Here is a 13,314-nt window from a genome sequence, read left to right on the forward strand (position 1 = left end):
AGCCCAGCCGCACATGCTGGGAGGAAAATACCTGCCTTGCCAGACACAACCCCTCGGTGTGTCATAATGAACACAGTGACTTTCCCAGCAGAATAGTGAGTGCAGCTCTGGAGTATAATACAGGATGTAACTGAACAAGATTACAAGATATGTAATGTATGTACACAGTGAATCCACCAGCAAAATAGTGAGTGCAACTCTGGAGTATAATACAGGATGTAACTGAACACGATTACAAGATATGTAATGTATGTACACAGTGAATCCACCAGCAGAATAGTGAGTGCAGCTCTAGAGTATAATACAGGATGTAACTCAGGATCAGTGTAGGATAAATAATATAATGTATTTTCAAAGTGACTCAAATGTAGATTAATTCCAGAAACAGTGCCACATTTGTCTGGTATTGCAGCTATGCTCCACAGAAGTAGATCAGGCTGAGGTCAAAATAGATCAAAATATGAAAACCTGCAATGATCAATATAAAACCTTACCTTGGATGGTCCATTCCCATTTATTAGCACAGGAAGAGTGTCATAAACCATATTCCGGGCTCTCACTCTCCCATTCTCAAACTTTAACACAACATCCCCTGAAAGAGAAAACACAGATCACATCATTACATTACGTAATGTAATTTTATATTATTTTTATGTATTTTATATAGAAATCTAAGGTTGATTTCTAATAACCATCTATATTTATGAACCGTTGAGTAAACAAGAAACAGAATATCAGTAGAGACATCAAATTAAACGGCATGTAGGATTCCCAAGTTGCTGTTTGTTAAGGGAAAGAAAGGGGTAGTAACGTATTAAAACCTAACTTTTATTAGGATTATTAAAAGTCCCAGTAATGGGAGGAGAACCCCTACCAGACAAACAAAACACACAACAACAGGGGACCTGGTGTAGCAGGTCGCCTGATGGTCAGATACACGTTCCCGTCTCCGAGTAAAGCCGGAGGTAGACTGTGCGACCTATAGACATAAACAAAAAAAATGGAGACCGTGGCAGGTGTGCCGTGGTCTAAAGACATGCCATGAGGCGAATATAAGGGTTGGTCTTAACGGTGGTGGACGAGAGGACCTACAAGTCCGGAACCCCTGAGAAGGTGTTCTCACGTGTGGATACGTCCTCCAGTTGGCGGTCACTTTATACAAGAGGGCCACAGGGAGAAGTCTGTCCCTGATAATGCCCTACTTGGCCTATTAAGCCCTAAAGTGCCTCCTAACACGGGGTCCTATCCCCGCAAGGGGTGGCCCCATCCGGAACCTAGCCCTAAAATAGAGGACCCTAGGTGACCCTGTGGGGACAGGGAAATGGCCCTATGGGGCTTTCAGACCCGGGTATGGCAATTCATATGGGGGTAGCAGCTAGTATGGAGATAAGCTCTAAGTCCCAAACTAGTGTGGAGATATGCTCTGAGTCCCTACGCGTTTCGTTTGAGAGTATATCCTACTAAATATATCCTGCAGTAAGGGAATAAGGACAACTACCTATAGAAAACCCCTTAACTCATCAGGGGACAGGGGTGTAAGGTAGAGTATAAACCCCCACTCTCAGCCCATCTGTATGGTTATAACAGATGCAGGGAGGGGGTATGTATTGGAGTGGCCTAGACTTAACAGGACTTGGTAGTCCAGGATGACCCAGATTCCTATAAAGTAAAAAACATTGATGGGGGTACAGTCAGGTTGGTGCGTTCGCTACACTCAATACAATGGCATGCTAAGTCAGGTTACTTACTGTTTGGCCTGAGGGTCGTATGGCTTTTATGGGGTGCGGCAGGGTAGATACACGTGCCAACCGTCTGCCGGCGTCTGACAGCGCTTGTGAGCGCGCTGTGTAGTTTAAATGAAGGGGCAGGGTGGCTGGGCGCATGCGCAGTAGGCATGCCCACCGCTCACGAGATTTGGTAAGTGTCACGTGATGCGGCCGGCTGCGTCCTCACTTGCGCATGCGCAATTGCCAGTGAGGGCAGCCGCATCACAGCGCAGCCTCAGCCACGTCACTGCGCCCCATGCGCCCTAGAAGTTTGTTAAGGGCAATTAAACTTCTAGAAGGAATAACAGAGGAATGGACGTAGAGATATAGGAGATGATTTTCCACAATTGTTATTTCACGGAGAATGCATGTAGATACTAAAATTGACATGTCACGAGAAGTTACATGCCCTCTTAAAAGGCAGAAGTGAAGGACACTCTTGGCGGACTGAGAATAGCAGGCACTATGATGTGGAACATATAGGGGCAAATGACTGACTGGTGTTAGGTATGACAGGCCTTAGATATTGTGAGGTTGGCTTCTGTTTATGTGTTTTTAAAAGGATTGTCCAACTTTTTTTTATACTGTTGACCTATGCTCAGGATAGACCATCAGTATCTGCTTGGTGGGGATCTGAGACCCGGTACCCCCACCGATCAGCTGTTTGAGAAAGCCGCTCCATTGGGAGCTCCTGCGAGTGCAGTGGACTCTTCGCAGCTCATCAAGCACAGCGCCATACATTGTATTGTGGCAGTGCTTGGTATTGCAGCCTAGCCCCATTCACTTCTATGGGACTGAGCTGCTCCTAGGCCACGTGATCAATAAACGTGACGTCACTGACCTCCTTAAACAGCTAGTTGACAGGGGTCCCGGATGTTGGTCATCAGTATAAAAAGGTCAGAAACCCCCATTAAGTTCACTTGTTATCTGATATATGTAACTGCGGTGAACTTTACTACCATACCATCTCTAGCATATTGTTTGGGGCTTGTTTCTGCCATTTTCTCTCATTTTATATGTAAAACTAACTAAAATGTAAAATGGAGTCAATGCACTGTATGTTGGTTCCACTGAATTACTAATGTTAAAAAAAAATGTACTCACCCTCCGAACCATGAAGATTCTGGAAGATTCGACACCTGTGATCTAAGGTGATGTTAATCTTCTCCTTAATGGGAAAAAACAATTAGGAGTCGGTTTTGCAGCTGTCATCTGATTTTACACATAGGTACACAGGTACATTTAATCCTGCTATATGAGCAGCAGTCCAGGCAGAAAGAGGCCTCTCCCTGTGCCGCTGAGCTGTAAGTTATACTAACATGTCCTAACCTGCCGGAAATCAGCACAGTCATGAGGAGTATTAAAATCTTACATGAGGTGATTTACTTTGCACTGAAAAATACTGACAATGTCCAGTGAAGATATTCTTGTACATAGGGGGCAGTATTATAGCAGTTATATTCTTGTACATAGGAGGCAGTATAACAGTAGTTATATTCTTGTACATAGGGAGCAGTATTATAGTAGTTATATTATTGTACATAAGAGGCAGTATTATAGTAGTTATATTCTTGTACATAGGAGGCAGTATTACAGTAGTTATATTCTTGTACATAGGAGGCAGTATTACAGTAGTTATATTCTTGTACATAGGGAGCAGTATTATAGTAGTTATATTCTTGTACATAGGAGGCAGTATTATAGTAGTTATATTCTTGTACATAGGAGGCAGTATAACAGTAGTTATATTCTTGTACATAGGGAGCAGTATTATAGTAGTTATATTATTGTACATAAGAGGCAGTATTATAGTAGTTATATTCTTGTACATAGGAGGCAGTATTACAGTAGTTATATTCTTGTACATAGGAGGCAGTATTACAGTAGTTATATTCTTGTACATAGGGAGCAGTATTATAGTAGTTATATTATTGTACATAAGAGGCAGTATTATAGTAGTTATATTCTTGTACATAAGAGGCAGTATTATAGTAGTTATATTCTTGTACATAGGAGGCAGTATAACAGTAGTTATATTCTTGTACATAGGGAGCAGTATTATAGTAGTTATATTATTGTACATAAGAGGCAGTATTATAGTAGTTATATTCTTGTACATAGGAGGCAGTATTACAGTAGTTATATTCTTGTACATAGGAGGCAGTATTGTAGTAGTGATAGTCTTGTACATAAGGGGATAATATTACAGTAGCTATATTCTTGTACATAGGGGGCAGTATAATAGTAGTTCTATTCTTGGAGACAGGGGGCACTATTATATTAGTTACAGTATGATCCTGTACATGGGGGCACTATTATAGAAGTTATATTCTTGTACATAGGGGTTGTATTATATCAGATATCGTCTTGTACATAGGGGTATTAAAGTAAGTATATGCTTGTACATATGGGCATCATTATACTAGTCATATTATTTTACATGGAGTAGGATTACAGTATATTCTTGTACATAGGAGCAGTGTTATAGTGGTTGTATATTTGCACATAGGGGGCTATATAGTAGTTATATTGGTAGTATTATAGCAGTCTTGTACAAAAGGGGTCAGTATTATAGTACGTATATTCTTGTACATAGGGACAGCATTATAGATGGGGGCCTCTATATTAGAGCTGGTGTATAAGGTAATGTACATGGTTAATCAAGCTAATATCTACTGGTTTGAAAAGTGAGAAATAGTTAAAAAAAATAAAGTGACACATACGGTATCTAAACCAAAAATAAACACACAGCAGGTTACACTTCCCTACTGACATTGCTCTTTGCAACTCATACAAAATGCATAAGTCATCAGGAATCAACAATGAGCACAGAGAGACGAGCTAACAGATTAGTGGCTGGAGTAGTCCTTCAGCCATGACTGCTTCAACCTATTCACTTACTCTTTTCACTGGGTCTAAGAAGATCTTGGTGTAAAATAGTTGGTCACTATCTTCATCAGCTCCATCCCAGTCTGATACCAGTTTATGCAGATGTGAAGCGTAGCCTATAAAAGCTGCAAACAGGAAAGAGGATCGACAGAAGAGTGAGAAAAATTCTATATAGTCACCCCTGAACAAAAAAAAGTCATAATGAGATATCAGTGGCGATCTATCATGAACAATAAGTAAAGGAAATTAAGGACCAGCACCCAAGGAGGTTAGGCCGGTGCAACACTGCATCTCATGATTGTCAATGGTTCTGCAGTATGATATGACATGTGCCATGACTGTGACGTGACAATAGCAGGAAGTCCATCACGATTGAATTTATGGTCGCATTTTGCAAGTTGCACATGACTTCACGCTCACAGGCCACAATGCAAGTCGTGTGCGAATGCAACTTACCTGTGACAGCCAAATCATGGTCACACAACAGCAAGTTGCACAATTTTTTTTTGTCATGCAACTTTTCTGAGATTTGCAACACGTCGCCATGTAGGCCTACAGAGGTCAATGGGTCCTTAGTTCCTGGGAATAGTAGAAGTCACAGTCCAAGGGCAATCAAGACCATTAATGAGTGTATACCTGCAGAGCCCAGAAAGCGCTTGCCCTCTATGACAGATGGATACTTGGGCTCCAGCCGCCGCTCAGGATAAGCCACTGCTTCTGCTAAGAAAACCACTTTGCTTTTAGCTTGCTTGAACTTCTTGAGGAGTTCTCCTGGACCTGAGGCGAACACCGTGTCATAGCTGCAAAATAATTAAAATATAACAGAACGATATAACAGTCCATCAAGACACCATTATCAATACCCAATGAGCATGTAGCCTTGCTTCTGAGAATGTGACTTCACTGAGGCACAAAATGCCTCATACCTCATGTTATATATCAACATGGAGTTGATGATCCATTTTTACTTATTACCTTTCAGCGAAGAGGATGACGAGTTCTTCATTATCTGCATATTGCTCCAAAGCGGTCTTCAGGAGTCTGACTTTCTGTCCATCCCCGTGCCATTCTTCTCCACTTCCCATCACCTGCAGTAACATTCCAAACAGTGAGATTTGAAGGACCCTCAACCGGGAACAGATACATCCCTGACAGGGAAGGCACTTCCATATCAGTGCATTACCTCCACAGGACTTGTACCTCAATATGCCATAATTGTAGAATTTCCTGCAGCCAGTCAGGAATGTTTCCATTTGGAGGTTGAAAACCTTTCTGGATTATGTCCTTCTCAGACAGTATTTGTTACAGTGTATCAGAGCTCTCTCTACTATCAAGTCCTGCAGAAGTGTCAGCTAGACAATAATAATATTCATAATAATTCCTATAGCACCAACATATTCTGCAGGGCTTTACAATCAGAGGGCTCATGTAAAAACATTATCAGACATTAACAGATTACCAATAGGAGGGCCCTGCTCACAAGAGCTTACAGTCTATGAGGAAATGGGGTGACACAAGAGGTAGCAGTACTTCAACTTCAACAATCATCAACCCATCTTAAAGGGAACCCCATGGGCTTTTAATATTGATGACCTATCCTCAGGATAGGTCATCAATATCAGATCCAATGCCCGGCAACCCTGCCGATCAGCCGCATGAAGGGAAGGCGCGCAGTGCGCACGTGACTTCTCCCTTCTCTCTTCCTGCTTGCTATAAACATAGCAGCTGCGAGCAGCAAGACATTAGGGAGACGGCATAAGCGCACTGCGCGCCTACCCTTTATACGGCTGATCATCGGGGTTGCCAGGTGTCGGACCCCGACGATCTGAAATGAATGACCTATCCTGAGGATAGGTCAATATTAAAAGCCCAGAGAACCCCTTTAACAAAATAGAGGAGGACATATAGACCTGAATGATTTAGTCACCAGCCAGTATACATAGTGCATGAGGTGTGGTGGATGCAGTTTGATGAAAGGATCATATTCTGAAGAATAATGTTGAAGGGGGTTAACACAGAAGAGTTAGATTAGGGGGTGTCATAGGCCGCTCTCAAAATATAGATGTGCTTTTAACAAGCACCTAAAACTGTGGTTATTGGAACGTAACCTAATTGCCTGGGGTAGCGCAGTCCAGAGAACTGGTGCAGCATGAAAGAAGTCTTGGAGAGGACAGGTGGGAGGTTTAGATTATGGTGGGTGTTAGTGGTAAATCATTGGCTGAACAGATATCACAAGTAGGGGGGAAGAGATAGTGCAGGATAGCACCATGGAGGGCATGGATGAGACTAAGAAATGTAAAGTGAATTCTATACTGTATGAGTAACCATTGCATTGATTGGCACAGAATGTCGGCATCGGAGTAGCGATTAGACAGATAGATGAGCCTGGCTGCTGCATTCAGGATTTATTGGAGAGTTGAGAGTTCAGTGCGAGAAAACAATTAGTAATAAGTTAGAGTTATCAAGACGACAATGGATCAGGACAACAATGAGAGTTTTTGCTTAGCGTTGTTTCAGAGATGTAGGTGACGTGACCGGGCAAGTGTTTGAGTATTGGTGGTAAAGGAAAGATCAGCATCAAACTTGACCTGAAGACAGGGGCGTGCTGCCTCGGTGTTAGGGTAGTGCCACACACTGAGAGGAAGATATCCGTTTTAAGTAGGTGAGTGATGGAGAAAGCACGAGTAGTTCAGTTTTAAGAGATTCAGGACATGATGTGATCAATCAATATTTCAAGTCACTTAAAACTAAATCACTCAAATTAGAGATCATACAAACTATGAGGACACAGAATACAAAGTTGGAGAATTTTTCATTATACAAATGAATAAACTATTTATATAAAACTGGAAAACCCCTTTAAATTCATGCCCTGAGATCATCAGCAGAAGATCTGAGATCAGTGCAATTCTTTTTGCCTTGTCTTTATACACCACTAATCTGGAGTAAGGATGTTTAGTCAGTCCTCAGGTATTTCCTCTCTCTCAGTCCTGAAATTCCTCATCAAAATGGCCTGAGGGTCAGAAGCCGTTTATCACACACCTTGACTTTGTAGTTGAAGCACTGCGCTGATCTCTGGAACCTTCTGAAGCCGTCTGTCTCTTCCGTGGCCACAGTTAAGACTAGGAGGTTGTCTGGAAAAAGGAGAAGGACAAATGAGGTAAGTAGTCATCATCCGTGCTGTCAATACAGAAGGTTAGGTAATGTGGAAGCGGCCATACTGTGGACTGGGAGAACAAGGAAATCCAGCCACATTCTTACTGGGAACCACGAAAGCCTACCACAGACACTTGAAGGGATTTTAATATCAATAAACTTTAAACATTTTATAAAGTTCTGTGACTTTGAGGGGCATTTATCAATGTGTATATGGCACTATTGTGAGAATACAAAGTTTCATATTATGGCGCAAAGCAGATTTGCACCATAATTAGCGACTTTTTAAATGGAGAGAAAGGGGAGGGGCTTGGTGAGGAGGCGGAGCTTATCATGGCCCACTGGATTTACTGTAACTTGCGCTAGAAATTGGTGTAAGTCATAGCTGAAGTCTAAGCCAAATTTAAATTACGCGCGTCTAACTCCAACGCACAGAGGATCAGGGGGTGTTCTCACCATTTTCAAGACCTCTGCTTATTGTCAGGTAAATGGAAAGATTTTGCTTTACATCCAGAGGTTGTAACCCACCCTGATCATGTTTAAAGGGGTTTGGAGCTGACAACCCCTGGGGTCCTCCTCTGTCCATAAAAAAGCACTCCTATGTCTGTGGTCCTCCCACTGCTCCAATCTCACCTACTTCTAGTTCCCTCAGGGCCAGGAAGCGGGTTGGGATCCCGGGACTGCTGTGACCCATCTCAGGACTAAGTGGTCACAGTGGCTTGAATGCTATGTCACAGAGGTGATGACCCATTTAATCTGCTGAGGCCTGTGACTGGCTGCAGCAGTCATGGGACCAAGTCGCTTCCTGTCTTGTGGGGACTGGAGGCAGCAGGGAATGGAGCAGTGGTGGGACTACGGACGGGTCAGTGGGAATACTAGGTCCAAGGCCGGACAACCTCTTTAACTGACACAGGCTTGATTAGCACATGTCCATAATAATATTCAATAATGAATGTTCCTGTCCACTGACAGCAAGCAGAGATTTTGGAATGTAAATGCATTTATTATTGGAGGTATTGCTTCTTGCTTATGTTGCTGGTGATATTGAATCTACTCATGCGCCATAACATATGGGGAAATATTATACCGCTGTACAAATAAGTGGCCCTCGAGTAGCATTAAAGTTGATGATGTCCCTGTATGTGTGACCTCAATGGGGGACATTTATCAAACTAGTGTAAAGTAGAACTGGCTTAGTTGCCCATAGCAACCAATCTGATTCCACCTTTCATTTTTCACAGCTCCTTTAGAAAATGAAAGGAGAAATCTGCTATGGACAACTAAGGGTGTGTTCACATTGGCGTTACAGAGTTATAATGGGAACATAACAGAATTTTAGGACGGAATGCAAAACGTAAGCCTTTAAGATGCATTCTGTTTTGCTCCATCCTAATACATGTCTATTATTTTTTCCGTAACGTATAACGGAACCAAACAGAACCGTTATGTGCCCTCACTGACATGTATTAGGACGGAGCAAAACTAAATTTCTTTTGACGGCTTCCGTTTTGCATTCCATTATAACCCTGTTATAACGGAACCAATAACGGAATTCCGTAATGCCAATATGAACCCGACCTAAACCAGTTTTCCTTTAGGCTACTTTCACACTAGCGTTGTTTGAATCCGGCGTTCAATTCCGACACCGGAACTGCCTGCCGGATCCGGAAAAACGTGTGAAAACTGATTACATTTGAATCCTGATCAGGCTTTCGATCACAATGGAAAAATGCATTGGAAAAAACGGATCCGCCATTTATGGACTTTAACTTATTTTTCCTATTTTTCGGGTTTAACATGCAAAAGCCGGATCCGTTTTGACTGAACACACAGTACCGGATCCGGCGTTAATGCAAGTCAATGGGAAAAAAGCCTAATCAGGCGTTCAGTCAAAGTGTTCAGGATTTTTGGCCGGAGGTAAAAATACAGCATGCTACGTTTTTCTGAAAAGCCTGATCAGTCAAAAAGACTGAACAGAAGACATCCTGATGCATCCTTAAGGGAACGGACTCTCCATTCAGAATGCATTAGGATAAAACTGATCAGTTCTATTTCGCCATGCCCACGGACCGCCGCTCCGTCCCCATTGACTATAATGGGGACAGGGGCGGAGCTCCGGCGCAGCACGGAGGAGCACGGAGAAAGCCGCCGGACTAAAAAGCCTGACATGCAGTAATTTTAGTCTGGCGGCCTTTCTCCGTGCACCGCCGTAGCTCCGCCCCCGTCCCCATTATAGTCAATGGGGACGGAGCGGCGGCACGGCGAAATAGCCGCAGGACGGATCCGACATGGTGAACAGCCTGTCGGATCCGTCCTGCCGCAAGTGTGAAAGTACCCTTAAGTCAATTGCGACAATTCCAAAATCATCGGCATTCTTGTGACTAAAGCAAGTCACGTGCAACTTTTCTTTCACGTAAGGCAGCACTGAGGTCACACATGGGCGGTGTTATAAATCTGCAGTTTTAAAGGGAGTCTGTCACCTCCATATGGCCATACACAGTGCTTACATGGCTCTGTAGCACACCTGTACAGGATTGTAATGGTACCTTTGTTCTTTTCTTTAGACTTGCACAAGCAGGAAAAACTGAGTTTAATGCATATGCAAATGAGCACTCGCAAGTGCGCAGGGGCGGCGTTCAGTGTGTAGGTGCCCAGGGCGGCGTTCAGTGTGTAGGTGCCCAGGGGCGGCGTTCAGTGTGTAGGTGCCCAGGCTGCCCTGCCTTCTTTTCACTTTACTCCTGCCCAGTCTTCCTTTGCCCGCCCTCCAAGTCTCTTGCCTCATCGATAGAAGAGGCTGGGGAGGAGTAAAGTGAAAAGAAGGCAGAGCAGCCTGGGCACCTACACACTGAACGCTGCCCCTGGGCACCTACACACTGAACGCCGCTCCTGGGCACTTATACACTGAACGCCGCCCCTGGGCACTTGCGAGTGCTCATTTGCATATGAATTAAGCTTCGTTTTTCCTGCTGGTGCAAGTCTAAAGACAAAGACAAAAGGTACCATTACAATCCTGTATAGGTGTGCTACAGAGCCATGTAAGCACTGTATGTGGCCATATGGAGGTGACAGACTCCCTTTAAGGCAGTTTGCGGTTGACCAAATGTCCCGTGGAGCCTGAGCCTAAAGACTATTCAGATTTGTTCCTCCAACATCCATTATGTTAAAATTGAACTAGAGAAAGAGCCGAGTCTTCCATCATTAGATGAGCACAAATCAGGAGGCGGTAGATACTAATGGCAGCAATATGTGATACAGAAACCTTATTAAAATCAGGAAATGTCATCAGTCATCTAGATCAGCTCTTCCCATTAGACTAACATGGAGAAACAATGTCAAAAAGACATCACGTGGCCCCCAGAGTCTCTTCCTCTTTACTGACAGAACGTGAACCCTTAAAGGGACACTTAACCTAGACTGTATCTTACCTCCTATGGCTGCTACAAGACGAAAATCCTTTTGTTCCCTGTTATAGCCATTTCAAGCTGGGAAGAAGATTGCTGTAGAATTTTTTAATTTAATAAAAAAAAGAAATAGTTTATACCTACATCTGTGATTTAAAGCACTCCCCTTGTAACGTTACTATTACTGCTGTAAGGTTTAGTGGCCATTTAAATACGCCACAATGCTTATAGGATTTAAAACCTAAACATTCCTTTTTTTACGTTTTGGGAACAAACAAAAGTCTTTTGTAAAGACAAGGCAGGTATTTAGTGCTGGCCGCACTATTTGTTAAAGTGTAGGATTACAACCGGGAGCTGAATGTGCATTGGAGTGCTATCGGTGGGCTGCCCCATGCTGGTGCTTCCTGTGGATGAATAGGTCTATTTGTTCTCGTCATCTCCTGTCACATTCTACACACAGTCTACAAATCCATCCTCCAAAAAAAGATTCTGTCCATATGCCCCAAAAGGAATTTATGGGACAAGCCCAGTAGCACAATAAGGGCCCATGCAAATTGCGGTCCCGGAGTTCATTATATCTGGCACACATACCGCCTTTTGGTCGGACAAAAAAATACTACACACAGCATTTTCAGTCCAGCCGAAAGCCGGCATATATGACGGAAAGTGGTCAGATCCCCTCCCGGATCCCATTACAGTGAATGGGGATTCCGGCGGTGCAAGGTGGTATCCGGCTATGCGGATGCGATGAACTCTGGCGCGCTGTTCCTACGATGGAACAAACTGACGGAGTTCAAAGTGTATATGTGAAGCAAACAGTGCATATGTGAACCCATTCATCTGTGTTCTCCATGGACCAATAAAACGGATACGGCTGTGTGCATATATCCGTATGGGGGAAAGCGAGCAATTCACGTTATCTGTGCACCGGTGGCACCAATATTCTGTCAATGGAGGACGCACATACCATCCCAATCTACTGACAGCATTCTCCTGTATTCTCTATTAATACAAGGACTGCAACTCTGGAATATAGATGCTGTGACCCAACACATGCCTGCCCATAGAAATCAATGTACAGTATGCCACTGTGCATATGGACTGCTCTATGGACCTGTGTGACCTAAGCTCATATTATGGGTATCATAAAGTTGCCACGGTTTAATGTGCAATTTATTAAAGTTGGAGAACCCTTTAAGTATGTGATAGGTACTGGTCTGCAGCCTCTGTACTAGGGCACGGGACAGCAACCTTCAGCACTCCCACTGTTGTGAAACTACAATTCCCAGCATTCTCTGTTCATTTCTATAAGAGTTCTGAGAAGAGCAGTTCTGAAACTACAACTCCCAGAATCTTCCTTTCACTTCTATGGGAGTTACAATAACAGCCAAAAAAGCGTGCATGCTGGGAGTTGTAGTTTCACAGCAGCTGGAGTGCTGAAGGTTGCTGATCCCTGCCCTAGACTAATCTTTGAGGTCTTGTCCTGGTGACAGGTCTGGAGCCATTTTTAGCTGGCTGTATCCAGGATGCTTCTGCTCTAGATACTTCCAGACACAGAGGAGCCCCTCCAAAATACTCCAGTACTCAAAGTACCGCTAGTGCCCCCTACACAGCATGCATGTACCATGGCAGAACTACAGAAGTACAGCACTGCGGCACCATGCAGGTACAAGCAGTGTCTGTAATATACAGAATTCTACAAGTGCCAAACATAGTAACTCACCCGCCGGGCTGGAGCCATGGGCCCCCAGGGGCCCACAGCTGAGGAGCAGGGAGATCAGGAGCCCCAGGAACATGTCGCAACTTCCACAGAAGCTTCCACAGGAATCCCAGTGACCCCAGCCTCCTCAGGACCCTGCCACGCAATGACCACACCCCCTCCCGGAGCCTCTCACGTCACTCAGGTCCACACTCGCAGCTGATTGGCTCACAAAGTTGAGAAGCTCCACCCACACCATGACAGGAAACTTTGGAAACTCTTTCACTGCCGCAGCCTGAGGCTGGGAAATATAGGGTTAATGGGAGTTCTAGTGGAAAACTGTCACCTGGAGCCATTTATCGCGCAGGATCAGACTATGCGGCTCACACAAGGGATGGAGCTG

At 43.9% G+C, this 13,314-nt stretch overlaps 1 protein-coding gene across 1 annotated transcript in view; it reads right to left on the bottom strand.

Moving 5' to 3' along the window:
- PLOD1 (procollagen-lysine,2-oxoglutarate 5-dioxygenase 1) overlaps nucleotides 1–13,074 on the bottom strand; it is a 37,005-nt gene extending 23,931 nt beyond the window's left edge. The window contains exons 1-7 of the mRNA XM_044278319.1: nucleotides 12,936–13,074; nucleotides 7,698–7,789; nucleotides 5,631–5,743; nucleotides 5,292–5,455; nucleotides 4,668–4,780; nucleotides 2,871–2,934; nucleotides 495–592 (exon numbers count right to left, since the gene is read on the bottom strand). Of these exons, the coding sequence (XP_044134254.1) occupies nucleotides 495–592; nucleotides 2,871–2,934; nucleotides 4,668–4,780; nucleotides 5,292–5,455; nucleotides 5,631–5,743; nucleotides 7,698–7,789; nucleotides 12,936–13,008 (717 nt within the window). The 5' untranslated portion in view covers nucleotides 13,009–13,074. The remainder of the gene's footprint in view (nucleotides 1–494; nucleotides 593–2,870; nucleotides 2,935–4,667; nucleotides 4,781–5,291; nucleotides 5,456–5,630; nucleotides 5,744–7,697; nucleotides 7,790–12,935) is intronic.
- Between the last annotated feature and the right edge of the window lie 240 nt (nucleotides 13,075–13,314).

The sequence above is a fragment of the Bufo gargarizans genome, chromosome 2, assembly GCF_014858855.1.
Source record: "Bufo gargarizans isolate SCDJY-AF-19 chromosome 2, ASM1485885v1, whole genome shotgun sequence".
NCBI lineage: Eukaryota > Metazoa > Chordata > Amphibia > Anura > Bufonidae > Bufo > Bufo gargarizans.